The sequence below is a fragment of the Trachinotus anak genome, unplaced genomic scaffold, assembly GCF_046630095.1.
Source record: "Trachinotus anak isolate AG129_WGS33_773 ecotype Australia unplaced genomic scaffold, CSIRO_AGI_Tana_v1 ptg000019l, whole genome shotgun sequence".
NCBI lineage: Eukaryota > Metazoa > Chordata > Actinopteri > Carangiformes > Carangidae > Trachinotus > Trachinotus anak.
Window position 1 is genome coordinate 11,293,915 of NW_027273870.1, and position 20,144 is coordinate 11,314,058.

General features: G+C 38.1%; 1 protein-coding gene across 2 annotated transcripts in view; it reads left to right on the forward strand.

Annotated features, from left to right (window-relative positions):
• sorcs3a (sortilin related VPS10 domain containing receptor 3a) overlaps positions 1-20,144 on the forward strand; it is a 217,077-nt gene that overhangs the window by 98,543 nt on the left and 98,390 nt on the right. For both annotated transcript variants that reach the window (XM_071504406.1, XM_071504407.1), the window contains one exon: positions 18,165-18,264. In XM_071504406.1, the coding sequence (XP_071360507.1) occupies positions 18,165-18,264 (100 nt within the window). The remainder of the gene's footprint in view (positions 1-18,164; positions 18,265-20,144) is intronic.

A 20,144-nucleotide genomic window follows, 5' to 3' on the forward strand; every position in this document is an offset into this window, starting at 1 on the left:
CATCCTCTCAAATTGCATCATTTTGCTGAGCATGCTCACAGGCTATGTGATATTTCACAGGTCACTGCCTATAATAAGGGCCTGGCTCTCTCAGAGAGACCCACCTGATGTTTGTCACCTTTTGCAATTGGACTTGGTATTTTCCTCAAAACCTCACCAACCAGGGCTCCCCAGAACTTTTAAAAAGCACTTCTCTGACAACATTCAGGAGAGGAAATGATTGATACAACTATTGTAGGCTCTGCTAAAATTACTGTATATGAAAGAAAATGGTGAAAATATTAATAATAACTTTCAATAGAAGCATTGATCTCTACCATATTTGTGCATGGCAACTGCATTATTATTAAAGATGCACAAATGAATGTTTTAATTAAGAAAAGATCAAATTGCTAATGATTGAATGACTAATGCAGGGTCAATTATTAAACTCTGAAGTAGGGTTTGCTCACATTCAGTTTTAGCTCCAAATTAAGTTGTGTAGATAATAAATGTCCTCATCGGACATAGTTCTTTGGTGATGTTGCTGCATCACTTGACCTCAGCAATTACTTTTAGTACAATGTTATTATAACTTGCTAATAGTCAGCTGCAAAATAATAGATAAATAAAACAAAACACATTGTGTGTGTAGTGGTGCATGTATGCAGGTATACAGTATATAGCCACCTCTGGGCAGAGGGATCGACCATATACCTACCTAAAAATAGCTGCGGATACGTATCACTGCAAATCTTTAATGCACAGTCATCTTTGGAATTTACTGAAAAAGGACACTTTTATTCTTTTGGGAAGTGCCTCCCCACAGGCAACATCAGTACCTCAGTTAAAACTGGAGAGAAGCGCTGCCTGAAGGCCAAATATAGGGAACAAATGACTCACCTACCAACAATCCATAAACTATGAGCTCCACCGCTCACAAAACTACAGTGATAAAGCCAACAAGTAAATGGCATTAATTAAGTAAATGCCATTAATTACTGAATTATGTAAGCAGCATTTCACTAATTAACTAGTTTCATGCAATGTTGGGCAGTGTCATCTGTACATCAAAAATATAGCATTTCCTTCTGAATTAATTCTAAATTATACTGCACAGCACTTAAGTAACTGTAAATAATTACAGTCCATATTACATTACATTACTTTCAAATTCAACAGGATATGCAGAAAACAACATTGTATACATACTGTATAAATGTTATTCCAAAGGATAGCGGGCTGATAAGAAAACTAAAATTAAAACAATAGAATCTCTATGAACTTCACCTATATGCCAAGTCGTTAACACAAAACCAACACATTTGCAAGCATGAATGTGCATATTATACATTTTATGGTAGTATAAAAAAAATAAATTACTGAATTATAGGCAGCCTGAAAAAAACATATTTCATCTGCAGCCAACTCTAAAACAAATTTCATGAATTACTGCGACCTTTTTGTTTTCCCCTTCGTGCTTTACCTTTGAGTTAACACATAAATCACCCTCACTGTTATTAAAGAGGTCATTTACTCTGATCCTTTCTCACAATATTTAAATTCTTACCTTTTTTAATTACACACTCTTGGGCCTGGGTTTGTTTTTTTTTCCCCCTCATATCCTGAAGCACCTACTCATTTTCTTCCTGTCATAACAGCAAATGGTGGATTTCATCATGAGGCTGTAGTCCAGAGGCAATGTAGAATTTCATGGTACTGTGATTCAAGGGCATCTCTGGCTTGTTTTTGGCTTGCGGTAATCAACTTAAAGTCTCATCAGCCATCCAGCTGTTGCAGTGATTAACGCTAACTCCTTTTCCAGTTTAAGGATGTTAAAGTGATATTTTAGTGTTAAAAATGTATTAGATTTTTGAACCATCCATATCACTGTGATTACTTTTGCTTTTTTAATCCTAAACTAGGAAATCATGATTCACAAGCATACAGACTATTAAGTGAATACCCCTCAAATGTATGTCAAACTGTCCTATGTTTGTCGACGGCAGTGGGTAGCCTTAGAGCTCTGACTCCTTGGCTTATCTGAAATGACACAAATATTTCCATGGAGGGTAACTTTCCGACATCAGTCCCCCAAAGCATCATGCTGGACTGTGGTGGCTGGTGATGCTTTGTATTTGCCCATACCAGCTGCCTGCTGCTTGCACAAGTTGGTACTGATGCCAGAGGCTCAGATCTGTTGAGATTATGGGCAGGTTGCTGCCAACACTGAGAGACGTTGCCAAAACTTCTGTATGTGTGAATGGCATGAGAGTGTGTGCAGCACAGGGAGAAAGTTTAGTGAAGGTTGCAGGAAAGTTTATTGTTCATTTCCTCTTCCTCCACTTACTTACCTCGGTAAAACTTCACTTTCACATGTCTGAGTTATAAGTTCCACATGATTGGCTCTGGAGCTGCTTATCAGAAAGAAGAAAGGTACCAGATAAAGACGCTGCAGAGTTGTGAAGGATAGCTCCCACTCACCTTCCAAGAGAGCACTCTTCCCCCCTTCTCTTTGGAAATGGCAGCAAAAGGGATAAGTATTTACCCCTGTGCTGCAGCAACAGGATGCACGCTAGCAAACGAGCAGTGCGATCAAACAAAAGACTTTTAGAGTGTGCTCAGACTTCTTACACTGCTGCCTGGCTTTTATCACTCCTACTTTACCAAGTCACCACCAGGGAAACAGCTGGTGTTCCACTAAACACTTGTATTTGTGAATCATTCAGCCCTGGCAAGTAACACTGACAGAAAGGGAGGCAATAATTTAAAATTGGATTCTGTGTACATAGTGCATGATGAGCATATATCCAAAGGAGTTATGGCAGATATAAATCAAAAGTTTGTTTGCAATCTTCATCCACTATGACACGGTTGGAAAAAGGATTCAGAAAGGTTCCTGTAGTCAGTGATGCACATGAAAAAGGGAAGATTTCTTTTTCAGTGTTTGCCTCAGCACTTATAACAATTTTAGAAAGTAAGCCTTTTATTTTTAGAGCAACTCTGTAAGTTTACAGACATATCATTAAGCTATCTCCAAATGCCACGGGATAAATATGTTCGAGGAAATGATGTGTGAAAGCACACCTGACCCCCGTGTCTGTGCTCTACACCTCTAACAATCTCCCTGTAGGTATATACTGAAAGAAAGTGGGACAGTGGCTTAGCTTCAGTGTTAACTTTAACTGATGATGTTGTTTTAAAGTTATAATAATTATGTTTTTGGAGTATAGAGAACCAAAGCTGACAAAATGTAGTGAACGCGTATTAGATAGATCATACATATAACATAGTTTCTATGCTTCCCACATGTGAAACGAGGTTCCTGAATATCTGTGATGTGGTGAAACTGTCAGCTTATTTAAATCAGGATTTAAAACATTTCTATTTGCTGCAGCTTACCAGTAAATGACTTAAGTATTATATATATATATATATATATATATATATATATATATATATATATATATATATTTATGTGTGTGTGTGTGTGTGTGTGTGTGTGTGTGTGTATTTATATATATATATATATATGTGTGTGTGTCATTTATCACTGCAGCACTTGTTTTAAAATGATGTCCTAAGTTTCTTAACTGAAATCTTTATACAACTTACGCTGTTTTAATGTCATCTTGATGTTCTATTTTTAATGTATTTCCATGCCTCTGTAAAGCACATCTAAATTTGCCTTGTGTATGGTGCTATATAAATAAACTTGCCTTGCCTAGATTTCATCAATAAATAATTTGTTTTAATAAATAAGTTATTATTTTATTTATTTGTTAAAACGAAGTGTAAAAAGAAATTTGATTTATACTTTGCCTTTAACCTCTAACCTCTCACTTGGTTAAAAAAGAGAGAGGTATTTTATTTTTTTCCTCATACCACCAAACAGTTGAAATACATTAATTTATTTTGCTTTTATGTTTATTTTTCGCTAGAACATTTTATTTTTCAACTTTTTCACTTTCCTCTGACTTTTATTCCTTCATACTAAGCCATTTATCTATTCCCTATTTTCCCCAGTGCAACAATTTGCATTTTCCTCAAACCATTCACAGTGTTCCTTGTGGTTGGATAATTATGAGATGGGTGTGTTCTTGTATGTCTACATATAAGTTCACAGACACCATGGCTGTGTCCAAAATCATTCTTTTAGTCAGTGACTACTCTAATAGACCCTCAATAAGTCAGTACTCTTTAGTGAGCAGTATATTGAGATTACAGAAACTTGTTAATCAGAATCATTTTCCATGATCACTGACAGATGAGGTGCACAACAATATTTTGCACATCTGTAAAATGTGGTACATTGCATTGTGGGATTGTTAGCAGAAATATGGTGCTCTTCACACGCTTCTATCTATCTATACTTCTATTTTCATTTTCTCCATTTTCAAGTGCATGTGTCTTGTCTTTATCAAGGACCATACTCAAAATAAGTCTTGGACTTTCTTGTCATTCTTAGCATTTTGTAGATGTGTGTGGTTTTTATGTCTCATTTCTCAAAATGTAAAAAAAAAAAAAAAAAAGTTAAAATAGCTTATAAACTGGATCTATGCAATATGCAGTACGTGGATGATTTACAGTATTTGCAGTAAATGTTCCAGAGACCTTGTTTGAGTACAGACTTGAACTTACCAGCCACTATGGGGAGCTGCCACTCTTCAGCAATACACTCTGTAGTTATCTAGCCGATTAATTTATTTTTGTATTGTCCCAGCCTTCTTGTGGTATGACTAATAAATGGAAATCATTTGTGCTTGTTCTTTTCCCACCAACTTTGAAAGATTGAAAGATACACTGGGAGGTTTTTCCTCCAAACCCTGTAGTCTGACTTAGATTTAAATCACATACTGTATTGTAGCATCTGTGTCCGACTGAAAGGCAAGATGGTAGTTGGTTTACCTCAGGGTTGGCAGAGCTGGAAGAAAAGAGGGTTGGGTAAGGTGACTAAGTCATGAGACGATACAGGTCAGGTCAGCAGCCAACACTCATCGCGGAAACAAGGTGGATGTCAAAAGCAGATTCATCTTTTGTAGCCTAAAAAGTCCTTCTAGACCTCATGAAAAAGTCATCATGTCTGGGAGGAATTTTTTAAAGTTTTATACTTTATTTAAAGATTCATTCTGGAAAAAGCATTCTTGACTGTGGCAAGCAGGGAAGTGGATGAAGCAAAGATATTTGCCTACCTACTGTCAAGGTTGAATGGCGAACACGGGCTGTGAGTGGGATACAACAACAAATGTTGTCACTGAGAGCGATCTTTGAATGTCAGCACTTCTGTCGCACTCTGGCTGTTCCTTTAAGGTATTTCCTCAACACTGCATTTGTCAGGAGCAGTACAATGATGCGGTCAGGGCTATATTTTGTACGGCCTAATAACAACATGGGATACTGTGAGATTTTTTTTTTCAGTTTTTATATCATCCCCTGTTCTCCCCTTTGTGTTTTGTTTGTTGTTTAGATGTATCACACTCCAAGGTTGTTATGTGAAATCTTTTGTTTTACGCTGCAGGATGGTCTCTGACTTTGTCTGTGCTTTGTATTAGCAGCAGCAGCAGCATGGATTTTGGCACAGTTGGCAGACACATTTCCTGTTTTTTGATTCTTTCACACATGGGTTGTTTTTATATTTTCTGTTCACCATTTCCCTCTAACACAGACACAAACATTAACACACGCACACAGATGGATATGCACATAAACACATTTCTTAATCTACCGAAAGAAAGACAGACTTTATGGCGCTCAGTCTTTTGAGGTTCCATTATTTTTCTCATGCTTCATTGTCCTCTACTCTCACGTGTGTTTCACTGGCAGCTCAGCTCTCCCGCACCTGCAAATACAGTATCTTCTAATCTCAATGTGGCAACTCTCCAAAGTCATTTTCAATTATGCTTCAGTGGATTCTGCATTAGAGGAGAGATTGTGCAGCACTTGCCTTAGGTGGAAACATGGAAAGATGCAAGCTAGTGTGTGTGCATGCCACGTTTGAGCCTGACTTTGTGTGTGTACGCTTCAGTTGGTGTGCAAGTTTTCACAAGAGAGCAGCTCAGGGTGGGTGTATATTCCACAGATAAACTCCATGACAGCTTATATATTCTCCTTACTGAGATATACTTTGCTGATGGTAGCAGTGATTATTAAATGCTGCTTGATGTTTGCCTCCTCTGCTCCAGACATTTAGATCTCATGTAATATCACCATTTTCATTCACTAGACATAAAGCAAATATTAGAATGGGTTTTCATTTTACTAAAGGTTTTCATTTTTGTCTGGACTGAAAACAATACCATTTGCAGGTGCAAGCCAGGAGATATCTGTTCTGCAGTACTGCGGTTTTAGCAAGTGAGTTTTTCTTGATGTTTTTGATGAATTCTTTTTAAAAATTACATCTGCTGCTTAGACTTTTTTACCATACATATAAATGAATATGAAGATTGTTTTACAAAATCATTTCTTTCTTCAAAAGCTGATTTCAGCCACTTGTAGCATGAAGCATTATCAAAAATCAAAATGTCTGACTTTCTGTGCATATATGTAGTTGACAGTCTGTCAATATTAGTTTAGATACACTGACACATACACTGACAGGCTCTTGAGAACTGTCCTGTGCCATTATAGGTCCCATAAGTTACACTTCTCCTGTGTTTTATTTGAAGTTTTGAAAACCAGTTTAGTTTTACATCCCGTCTCTCAGGTTTCTCTCTGGAGCTCGAGTAACAACAGGTCGGTGAGCTGACTGTTTTCTGAGTGATCAGATGAATATACAGCAGATTTCAGGTAAACACAGAAATCACATCCTGTAAGGTTGGATGGTGGATCTAGATGGACTGGGCTTGGTGCATGGGTGAGAGCCATAAATGTTTTGTTGTGACACCACAAATTTAAGTCCTGATGGCTTGTTTTAAGGCTCAGTTTCTGAATACAGGCTGTGGGCTGTAGACTGAGTGCTTTGATACTTTTGCGGGATTAATATAGCACCTAGACCTGTTTTATAAAAGAATTTACATCTCACAACATTTCTGAGTCTAGTGACTCCTAGTGGCAATACCCAAAACAGCAAAGACACACCCGGACATCCAGTGAAAGCAGTACATAGACTACACTGATTTTGACAAGGATTGTCTCATTTTTCAACAAACAGAAATTTATAGAAGTTATCAGAATGAATTGAAAAATGCAATAATCACATGAAAATTAATTGCATGTACAGTACATTAAGAGTGGTTGACATGGATAAAGTTATCTATTGTAGTATATGTAATTTTGTATTGCTGTATCAGGGCTCCAGACTAACTTTTTTCACCACCATCCTGAAACAGTCCTGAAAAACAATTTAAACCATCCCAAAGTGAGTGTAACCGTCCCCGAATCAGAATGCCATATACATACACAGACAGAGATTCTTGGTTTATAGATTAGATAGTTGGAGGTATGCTGCCTGCTGCTGTCCTGTTTCTGCTCCTGATAAAATATATTAGTGTCTGTAATTCTTAGTGTTTCCTAATATTCAGGGAAGGACTTTTAACTTGGACTGACCCACCAAAACCCATCTGGAGACACCATCACATGTAGCCCGTGTCACATTTTAGAATCATAAAATAAATGACTGAGGAGTGATTTCTAGAACAACACTTGAAATGGAACAACTGGCACATTAAACTGTAGTTCTTATTTTTACTTCCCTCTGTATAAGTTTGTAGCTATAGAGAGTGAGACATAAGAGTTCAGACTTAACAGTACAGCAGTAAATTCAACACCAGACATATTTTTTCTTCCACCACTGGCTCATTCTTTAATAAAATTGAATAGATCTGAGCTGATCACGCAGAGTCTGAGGACTTAGCTTATGAGCAGAAACCAAAGTCATACAACATTATCCTGATAAATAAACTCAGACTAGGTTCCTGTTGTCTTTGGCCTACTGCTTATTGTGTAAAACTGGACTCACTGGGAGCTGTACTGTGAGCTGTGGTCCAGAACCCACTCCGCTACTCTGCCCCTCCTGTCTGTTGTCTGCACAGTTACTGCTGCTGGATCAACAACTAGCCTACTTGAAACATCTGGATTTTTCTGGATCTTAACTTCTTTTCTCTGAGATTTTTTAAGCCACTGATTTTTTTTTAGTATTTTTTTTTTTTTTTTTTTACATAGGATATAACAGGAAAGCTACCACAGTAGAATCATTTTGGGAAAAATATCTGACAGTAGAAAAATCTATATTGTCTCACTGTGTGTATTGCTATTGTTATTTTATTAAACTTATGCTCATTTATAGACTACTTCCAACTTAATTCTATGTTAAATGAGACATTATAATCTGTATTCCATGTTCAAACATCTAGTATCTTATTTTATATGCACAGACTTCACTGCAGAACAGTGACTGGCTTTGTTTTCTCTGTCCCTAGCCTTTTCCACCTAGCTAACATGAAATGAATAGAGAAACTGCTTAGAATGGAACCAGTATGCCAGAGTGAACTCTACTTATTTTAATAGTGAACTATGACAACAATATTTCTGGCTGAATGTTGTCAAGAGTGTCGGCTTAGTGTTTTGGATTAAAGCACTTAATAATCCATTGCTGACTAAAGCAGTACACTGGCTACGAGGAACAGACTAATTGCCCAGGGCAACCCATCCATCCATTCATTATCTGTGCCTGCTGACTGCTGCTCAGCCTCACAGAGAGTCTGAAGCCTTTCTCTTCAAGCTTTGCACGAAATAGCAGGGAAACACCCTGGACAGGTCACCAGTCGCCGCAGGGCCATCACACAGACAAATACATCCCAGTCTACACTGTGGGCAGTTCTAACCCACTGAACATTGATTTTCAGTCTAGACATCTACTGTGGGGTATAACTGGGTTAAAATTAGGTTGGGTTAGGATAGGATAGGTTGAATATAACCATTGTTGCTAGCATTCAGATTTGATGAATATCTGTGTGGATGAAATTGTTAAAATGCTCAACAGAGTCGCCCTAAGTTATTACCATGTACTCATAGCATTTAAGCTTAACGAGCAGTAGTGAGTGAAAGGGCTGAAAAAACTTATCCAACTCTTCTGCATACAAACCTAATACAATACAATACATACAATACTAATAGACTTACATTAATTTGAAAGGTTCATTGTTTGCATTGCTGCTTTAAATTTTCATGCAGCCAGTGACAGTTTTTGTTTTTGGGTTGTCTGTCTGTCCATCCAACCATCTGTCAAGTTCCATTCTCATGAATGCAAGATCTCAGTGACATATTGTGGAAATTTCTTCAAATTTGGTAGAATTTTTCACTTCAACTCAAGATTGAAATTATTAGATGTGACCTCACAAAACATGGTTTTAGGCATAACTCAATAATCCACACACTATGACACAATTTAACACAAATATGTGAAATGTGAAGTGATAACATTTCATATCCAAATGGTCAAAGGTTAACATTACAGTGACATCATAATGTCCTGAAAAAACAGGCCATCTGGCCATCTAGCCATTATTCAACACTTTAACTCAGGAACAGAAGGGGCGATTGTGTCCATATTTCCTGTAACTTCACAGGTTGGCAGAGGCAAGTCTTTGTCAAGAAAATTATATGTCATTATTGGCTTAGTGTATTATATTGCATTTTTCTGGCAAGATAAAATAATTATGGAGACCAGTAAAACTAATTTAACCAAAATGTGAGGGAAGGCTGATTTAAAGGTGTAGTGTAATGTACATGAATATTAAAAATACACCAGGTCTGCACAACTGAATGCATCACACTAAAATCACCCATATGTGTTTCATTAAGGTTTAGAACTGGTGACTGTGAAGGCCTCAGAAATGTGTTTCACATCATATGAATACGCGTCAGACCATTCAATGAACATTTGTGCTTTGCATAGAAGCATCTATCTGTCTATAAAGTCACTGAAATACATTTATGTGACTTAATTGGTTATGCAACTGAGATGACTGAAACACTCTAGTTTTCAGCTATATTTAGCATGGTTTTAATCTAGACAGTGTCATCATATGACCCGCAAATGACCAACTCTGTCCCTACTGAGGAGGTTTAAATTTTGCTGACTTACATTGGAGGACATCAGAGCAGCAGGAGAAAACCCACACAAAGAGAAAATCCAAACTCTACACATTAAGAACCAGGATTTAAACCCAGGATATTCTTGTTCTTTCAGGTCTGTGTGGCTTGCACATAAATATATTTTACTGGATGAATTCAAAGCAAGCAGAGTTTAAATGCTCAGCAAACCCTTAGCTGGATAAGTGAAGGTTAAAATGAGGATTTTCAGTTTGCCAAAAATCCTGGTCTCTCATACTTTGTCATCAAATTAAAAGATATTTTGTTCTGGCTACAGCTGTATCTTTTGCTCTCTTTAGTTCCATTCCCAGTCAGCCAGAGTTCCCTGGATTGTATCCAGAGAGCAAGCTTGTGTCAAAGACCTGTGACTAGAGCAGAATTGGCTTTGTCATCCCCTAGAGTGTGTCCCTGGAACAAAAGACTGCAACAATTCAGACAATTGCAGTGGAAATGTGTGCAACGCATTCAGGCATCGCTACCTCTGACCCCTCAGCACTGCATAGAACACTTCGGTTCACCACTGTTGAGAATGTTTTTCAAGCACATCAGTCAGAGAGTGTGCAGAGTCTTCAGGCTTGATTTTGCCGCAGGGTTCTCTGCTAAGAAACCTTTTCCTCTCTCTGTCTCTCTCGCTCCCTGAGCCTCCTGTGTCTCAGTGTGACTCGCTTTCTGAGGACAGACAATTGAACTGTTGATTCTTTGGTTCAACTCCGACAACCACCTGATGATGCTTTCATCTTCAGACCCCTGATGAATATTGATTTGGTGTTTTGTGTTTTCTGTGTCTCTTTGCTGTTTCATATGCACTAGCATGCATTCACAAACAGTTTTTGTTCTGGAGCAAGCCGACGTCGGGTTTACAGTGGGAAGAGTTAAATTAGTAACCTTTTGTTTTTCTAGGAATTATGTTGCAACAGACTTCCCTTCTCTTTAATTCCTGTATGTGCTTCAGGGTGATGTGCTTTGTTAGTAGGAGCTTGTGAAACTAAGATGGTTTGGTTGGGGTTTTCATCCTTCAGTCTTTGAAGTACATGGATTTTTTTTTCTCTATTTCCTCAGAGCATGGTCAACAGTGCTGCACACTAACACTGAACTGTTCTGCTTTACTGGCAGCCATCTGGCGAAACCTCACAAACATACCGTAATACAATTTCTCTCTGCCTTTTTTTCCAATCATTTGATGTTCACACACTGCACTGCCACTGCACCACACTCCCTCTCTGGCTCTCAGTGAAAAAAGGAGGACCTCACAAATGAAAACAAATGGAAGACTCCACTTTGTGATTATGTAGATACAGCAGATGTCATTATGGTATTTTTTAAAATTTGATTTATTCCAAGAGGACAATGTGTCATACTTTGTAATTGTTAAAGTTTATCTCCAGACATGTTTAAACTAAGTAAAATACTCTGCTATGATTAGTATTTTGTTTAACATGGTTTTCCCACATAATAAGTAAAAAAATGGAAAATTTTCCATTCTCAGGAATCAACTCAGGATCAGGCCATGTGCCCCACCTTTCAGACAGAGCGTAAAAAAGTTAGTGGAGGAAACATCGGAGAGACTTAGCCACATGTTTGAGCCTCAGTCAGACTCAGACGCAGGAGTTTGTTGAATAATGAGAAGTTTGTATCAGAACAATAAGCGTAGCTATTTGTTTATGTTGCTTTTTAGCTCACGACTGTGCTAAGGCAAACTCTGTGACCCGTAAAAGAGTGACAGAGCAGTGCGAACCAGATAGTTAGCGGAGGAATCACCACAGACTCAGCAACATGTTTGAGCCTCAGTCAGAGCCAGTCTCAGATCAGGACTCTATTGTGACCAAAATTGGCGACTAGCATATGCATTAGAATGGTTTGCTGTTGCGGTTAGCATCTATGATTTGTTTATGTTGTTTATTAGCTAACAACTAGCAGTGGATGACACAGTGTTAGTGGTTATGCTAATACAAACTCTCGCTCTCTCTACTGACAAGGTTTTGGGTTTACTTTTGACCGCCCCACTGTTGCTGCAAATTGACAGGATTGGTTTCCTAGGTTATATGACATATGAAACCCTGGCTATCTGAATCTGTTCTCTTAAGAGATTGTCATTGAGTCACCGCAGTTTCAAGGTGGAAATACACAGAGACTGCTCAAGAAATATCTTGTATTATTTAAAAAAAAACATAATATGCACATGTTAACAAGGTTAAAAGCTTGATTTTCATTGGAGGGGGTCTTTAAGACAGAGTGAAATGTCTTTATGTTCTGTAATCGATTAGGCTCCTGAAATACTGTACCTCCAAGAACATAGTACTGCCAGTGAGCTAAGTCTGTTTCATGGTCACAGACTTACTGAGAATCCTCCACTCAAGAGAGTCTGATGTAACATCCAGACTAAGGTCTGCCTTCATATTGATAGTCACAAAAATATTTCCACCCTCTATCTTTCACCACAGAATGCTTGTCTCAACAGAAATGGAAATAAGTTTTTTGTTTTTGCAAAAAGCATATCAGTGTTGTGCGTTACATCAAAAATATGTACAAGACTGAAGGCAGTGGCAGTGTTTGTCTTTCTTCAGTTCATTCTTTCCACACATTGTCTGTCTTTTCACCTCTCTGCTCATGCCGACCAGACAAAATAAGAGGTCAAAACAACAATACAAGTGTCTCAGTGGACTCAGCTGTTGGTGAAGAAATGACTGAAATGTGTCTGTGAAGTGGTGATTGATAAATATTGTAAATATGTTAATTATATATACAGTCCCTGACAAAAGTCTTGTCGCTTGCGTACGAGTTGACCTTAAGTGCCCCTCAAATATATGTCTAATCAATTTTTTTACAAGAAATGGCTAATTTCAATCCCAACAGCTTTTGAAATAATGTTTTGGTGCCAAACGAAACTGCTGAAAAGCATTCTAACGTTCACAGCTTGGTAAAGCCCACTGAGTCAGTTTTTGCAAAGACAAAAGTCTTGTCGCCCTGTCATATGATGCACCCAATCCTAGATTACAGCCTCACCTGTGATCAATAATTGATCAATCAATTAGTTGGTGTGTATAAAAAGAACCCCAGCACACCAGACCTTCACATCAACTGCAACTTGACCTCTGACAACATGCCTAAGATTCACCCTGAGACCAAAGCATTGATTATCAAGAGGCTGAAGACCAGATCCACTGCTGAGGTGGCTGACACCTTCAATGTATCTCAGTGTCAAGTACAAAGAATAAGAAAAAGATTTGAAGAGACTGGAGATGTTTTTGACAAGCCCAGGTACGGCAGACCCCACAAGACAACTGCTCGGGAGGACCGTTTGTTGGCTCGAAAATCCAAGGCCAGCCCCTTTTCCACTGCAGTAGAGCTCCACCAGGCCTGGTCACCTCAAGTCCCCATGTCAACCAGAACAGTTTGTAGAATTCTGTCTCAAAATGGCCTCCATGGTTGAATCAGTGCCCAGAAACCAGCACTAAACAAAAGGCAATTAAAAAAAACGTGTGGCATTTGCCAGGGCCCACAACCTGCTAAAAGGATGGACGCTGGAAAAGTGGCAGAAGGTGGATTTCTCTGATTAATCTTCGGTTGAATTACATCACAGCCGCCGCAAATATTGCAGGAGACCTACTGGAGCCCGCATGGATCCGAGATTCACCCAGAAAACAGTTAAGTTTGATGGCAGAAAAATCATGGTCTGGGGTTACATCCAGTATGGGGGTGTGCGAGAGATTTGCAGGGTGGAAGGCAATATCAATAGCCTAAAATATCAAGAAGTTTAGCTACCTCTTACATTCCCAACCATAAAAAGGGTCAAATTTTGCAGCAGGATGGTGCTCCATCGCATACTTCCATCTCTACATCAAAGTTCCTCAAGGCAAAGAAGATCAAGGTGCTCCAGGACTGGCCAGCCCAGTCACCAGACATGAACATTATTGAGCATGTCTGGGGTAGAATGAAAGAGGAAGCATGGAAGACGAAACCAAAGAATCTTGATGAACTCTGGGATGCATGTAAGACTGCTTTCGTTGCTATTCCTGATGACTTCATCAATAAATTGTATGAATCATTGTCGAACCACATGGATGCAGTCCTTCAAGCTCATGGAAGTCATACAAGATATTAAATATGGATCTCACAGCACCACTATTTAATTCACTGATGTTATGCAACATATTTTTGTATTTGAAGTAAATTATTTGTTCAATTTTCACATTACTCTCTGTAGGTGACAAAACTTTTGTCTTGCCAAAATCTGCCCTTTCTGTGTTCATTAAATGATCAATCTTTCTTCAGTGAAGCAAATTTATTTTAGTATGTTAAACATAATTTGGGAGGGTTTTAGCTTTCATATGAGCCATTTCTAAAACCAATGGATTAATTAAAAGTCAGGTTATAAACTGTTGTTTCTACAAAATGGATAAGTGACAAGACTTTTGTCAGGTACTGTATGTTATGCCATATAACTTCGATTCTATGAAAAAAGGTGGAGCTCTCAAGCTGGAGTGCATCTTTAAAATTTGCATGTTCAGTTTTAGCCACTCAGAATGAGCCCATTCAACCAGAAAGGGGGCCCTATATAGTAAATGCAGTCTCATTACTGCTCATATGAAGGTACGCTGGTTATAGCACTGAGCAAAAGGGGAACATTTTCTCATCAACCCTTCAACTGGGTATTTCCCAGGCCTCAGTGCGTGTTGCAACTAACAAACTGCAATGATGCTCTGTGCTACAAAACCTTTTTAAACAGAATTCACACTCAGGGCTGCAGACTAATTGCTTTATATTAACCGGGACATTGTCTAAGCATCAGAAAATGAAACTCTATAGTAATTTTTGTTTTCAGTGAAACTAATGAATATGCACATATTTTGCTTTTAGAGGCTGTTTATTCATTTCACACAGTGATGGGAAGTAACAAATTCATTTATTTAACTTGGTTTGTCCCATTGAGATCATGGATCTCATTTACCTTTTTTTAAATTTTTTTTATTACTATTATTATTTTTTTTAGAAACAATAAAAACATAGGCCTGTTTTAGTCAGGTTCTGCAGTGATTTATGTACTATGAAATATCAGCATGGATAATCCTTTTTGCATTACTGAGAATGCTTAAAAGGACAGCTAAAGTCAAATTAGCTTTGTGAGCCAAATTTGGCTGTGAAGGCAACAAAGACTTTCAATTTGTCTAAATTTAATTATGGAAACACATTTGTGTCAAGCATTACAGCCAATGATTGACATCAATGAAGCTGTTATGCAAAGTTGTTAAATTAATTAGTCTCAAATGTGAAAAATTCACAGTAGAGTGAACAAATTACAGGTAATATTAAGATCCACATTTTAAGCTATACTTCAACCAGATGGAATTTAATAAATGTCACAGAGTTAATAGTCAGGACAGAACTATTTTGAAGTACACTGTATGTAGGTGTTACATTTGTAGTCTTCACCCACTTTAGTAGGTATTTTCCTTGTTTGATTGTCTAGATCCTGAAAAAAAGTTTGTTTACCTTCAGTGGGGCTACTTAAAATATTTTATTAAAATATAATAAAAAATATTGCTCCATAGCACCACCAGTGGTGAGAAAATCCACAGGGTATCCGATTGAGAACAGCCTACAGCCGTAAATAAAGTGCAGTTATCTTCGTTTAAGAGGCAGTTAATTCTGTTTTCTAATGAAGTTAGCTTGTCCCAATTAGGCTAACTTTAGCTTTGTTTGCCCTAGGGACAGCAGCAAACAATTCAAAATAGGGGTGTTCGATATTGACAGAAATTGATATCAAGATGTTTTGCCATTTTCCCAACAACGATAATTTGACGATATTTTAATAATTACAAGTGTTAAGCCTTATTTTGTACCTGCTTGCTGTGGTGAATAGAATATTCACTGTTGCTTATTAATGGTACTTAAGAAACAGCACACAACAATACATCAACAAGAATGCTTGAAGAAGAGCAGGTCTTGTTGAATTTACTCAAAACTCACAGTAACTGTGTAAAAACAGCCCTGCTGCTGAATGTCTGTAACTTTTTTGCCAAAGACTTGTCAAAGTTTGCTGCTGGGGCTGTTTTTTTGCTGTCACTGCTACCATGGATTTACCTGACTCCTGAAGCTTTTCATATTCTTTGTACTGAGTCTGGTGGTTAGTCTGGATGGTGAAATAAGTTTGTTGCGGCACCGTCTTCCACTGCAACTGCTTTCCCATAAAGTCTGCAGATTGGGCTGGTTTGAACATCCTCCACCCTCTTGAAGCCAAACCATCTCCACGCGAATGAGGATGACCCACGCCTGGCTACAAGATCTAAAGAAGTGGACTGCGAAGCTGGTTGCGTTGTAGCGAGTTGGTCTGGCTGTCTTTCTTCATTCATAGTTCAGTGGCAGTTTGTCAACTTCTGCCTCCACTCTGGAGGGCTCTGGAGCCTGAATACGCATGTGCACTAGTACAACTCACGAAGCCGGGACGTAATCAATACGTGTCCTGCTATTTTACATTGGTAATTGCAAAGTGAGAGAAATACTCGATAATACCAGCTGACTCATCGTTAAAATAACAATTTTGATATTATTGTAAATGATATATATCGCACACCCCTAATTCAAAGTGGACTATGAGAAAGTCTAATTTGTAATCATATGCATTTTCCATGGAAAGTGAGTGGCTTGCTTTTCAAGGCATTGTAGCATACAGTGTATGGTGCATGTCAAGAGCCCATGCCTGCTGTTTTCTGTCACTTTTGTCCACCCACTTGAGTTTATAGCTATGGGGTTAGCACGTAAATGGTAAATAACAGGGAATCCAGATTAAACCCATGGGGGTCTCCACAAAGTGAGGAATGCTAGGGGAGGAGGCCATTGACCAATATAGTTTTTCATACAGATGATTAAGACATAAATGTTCTTAGGACTAGCAGGCAGAAAGTCCAGCATCTTGCTGAATGACACAGTCCATTTCTAATCCCATTTACAAACCAGTCTAATATGCCAATGTCATGCCAAGAGCAACACGTTGTATATGTCTGTTATTTATGAAGTCTCCTTTCAGGAGGCTCCAACAGTGTTGCACTGAGGCCAACAACATAGTTAACCGTTCCTACTCCAAATCAGGATCATTCTTAGTGCAGCTCTTCACCCCTCACTTCCACTTTATTATGCCATGGAAATGATGCTGTCTGTCTGACTCATTATTGTGCTTTGTAATCACAGCAACTACTGTTTCTCTGAGGCAATCAGGAATGAATATGAATGTGGAAAAATCCCTGTAATTTCTCTGAAACTCTGCTTCCAAGGAAGAAGTGCAAGCCGCGGGGTAGTGTAGAAATAGGTATCATCCTCACTTTCTTTATAACACCATGAAGTAGACTGCAAATCCAAATGGGAGTCATGCCACAGTTTTGGATGGGTGCCTCTGTCCCAACAGAGGAAAATATTTGAAAATCCTGGGCACAAGAATGCAGCTTTGATAGAAAAAAAGGAAAGGAAAAACCAGTACAGCTGTGTAAATGCAGTAATATTCTACTTGAAGGCAGATTTGGTAGTTACTAGTGATGATGGATTTATGTGGAGTTTCTAGGGACTAGGTTGGCTAACAGGCTCATTCCCACTGTTAAATTATTAAAGCCCAAGGGTTCAGGAACATCCACATGTTTTTGCACTCGTCATATTTTATTTCATAGTAGTCATCGGGAGAGAATTAATTATTTACAGTGCTGGGTCTCCAGACATTTTCAAATGGTTCGCTTTTGCTGGCAGCTATAGATGATTGGTTAACCTTCTCTTGTTCCATTGCCATAGGTTTCACTCCCGCACAGAGCAACTGAATACAGTGCATTCAGGAAGTATTCAGACCCCTTAACTTTTTTCATATTTTGTTATGTTACAACCTTTTGTTGAACTTGTTTCTTTTTTCCCCTGTAGGGTTTGATATTACATTCTTTTTCATCACTGCAAAATAAATATCATTTTGACATGTATCGCACAATGTCCCAGTAATCCTTAGTCCATTTGTTTACTGATTCGATTGTCAGCATACTTTCACTGTACTTTTGACAGGTTTATCTACAATATTATTTGCTTGCCTTTCACTTAATTTTTCCTTCATTTCCTCCATTCAGATCTACTGACTATGGCTCCACATATGAAAGAATGAATGACAAAGTCGGATCCAAGACTGTCCTGAGTTACCTCTATGTCTGTCCAACTAACAAGAGAAAGGTGAGATGTTTTTTCTTTCATTCCTGTAAGGATTTTTCTGCACCAGTGCAAATTATATTTCTATGTTCAAAACGTTTATTTTTTTGACCATAAAAACTTTATTTGAAGATTATTTTATTTGTTTACTTTATTAACAAGTTTATTTAAGAGAGTTCTTTCATTCTAATTGCCCACGTATAGTAAGTATATCTTACTATACTATACGTGGGTACCTGCAAACTGAAAACATGCTCCAATAAAGACAATTTATTGAGCATTATTAGAATGATTTGATATTATGTCTAATTATATTTTCTAGCTACATCATTATATTCAAATGATCTTTCGCTCTGGGGATTAAGCATTTGATTGCACCCCAGCACACCTGGGTTGAATCAGGTGAAACTTCAATATGGACTTTTTCAGTCATGTGTTGAATATCACCAGATGAAAACAAAAAGTCAAAACATCTTAATGGTAATTGCACTTTGTAAATCATTTTGGAGCAATCTATTCAGTATTCAATTGCCCCTTCTTTTGAGACTTTTGATTTGAAACATCTGTAGGAGGTCTTGAGGTCTTCACTGACAGTAATTTAACACCCGAAGGAAAAAATGGCAAAGAAGTACAAGTGATTGAAATTTAGTTAAGCAGTATTGCTGTTAAAGTGTCACCAATCTGCAGAGCAGCAGATGGTGAGGGTGAGTATGACAGGAGTTTGTTGTACTCCAGATGAAATTACTGCTGTGGAAATGTATGTTATGCTGAATTTAACATGAGAACTATAACATAGACTATCCAGGCAATTCCTCTCATTTATTTATGTATTGATTTATTAATTTATTGATTTGTCCATTCATTTATTACTCAGCTTTGGTCATTAGTGTCTTTTATTTAAGAATTTATGGTTTTATCTGTGGACACCATGAACATTGTGTTCATTTATGGCATTACCAGTTTAACACAGGGGACAACCCGGAAGTGAGATCTTTCTGTGATTTGTAAGGATGTTTCTGGCAACCAATAAAAGTAGAATTTTAAGAATTTCAAACCACATAAAAGGTAGAAAAAACATGTGAGCACAGCTGCCAACCACCTGCACTGGAGAGTTAAACTTTACTGCAGCTGATATACACTGACCAAGCTTATTCATGCCATTATCCTATTAGCCAATCAGCTACAGATACAGGTCAAGAGCTTTACTTAAAGTGATAGTTCAGGTTATTTGATGTAGGGTTGTGTGAGATAGTTATACATAGTGTATTATCTGCACTACACTCGGACTGGCACCCTGCTAGTTTAGAGAAGGAGCCAGGAGTATGGAACAGAAGTTTTAGACACTTTAAAATTGCCCATCCAACAAAGCTGTTCTTGGTTTAAGTGTATGCTTTATTTTGAATATTTTTAATTGTTTAGTTGTTTTATCTTGCCGTCAACCAGTCATCTAGTTTAACTACAGTGCACACTGTATTATGTTAAATAACCAAAACTATCACTTTGATACTCTGTTTACATCAAATGGAATGGAACCCCTCTTTGGTTCTATTTTGTCTGGACTCTGTCACTATTGAGTTTATCCCTTGCACATGCACAGAGGTGAAAATCTTCTGTCCTGCCCTGTGCTGAGCACTGGGCCCCAATCAGGTCCACATCTATAGTATATAAACCTGCATAAACTGAGCTCTTGTTCCTTTTTTCTGCAGTGTGCTTTATGCAGTTATCGAAAGCGTGAAGACTAAAGATGAATTCTCAGTGTGTCCATCTCAGCCCTTCTGGCCATGCTGGTTACATCATGGACTTCAATTTCCACTGCTGTTGTGAGTCATGCCTTGGCTTGGTACATGCCAGGCTGGCCCTTACTCCCTGAACTATGTGCACTTACTGTGCACATTTACCTGTTG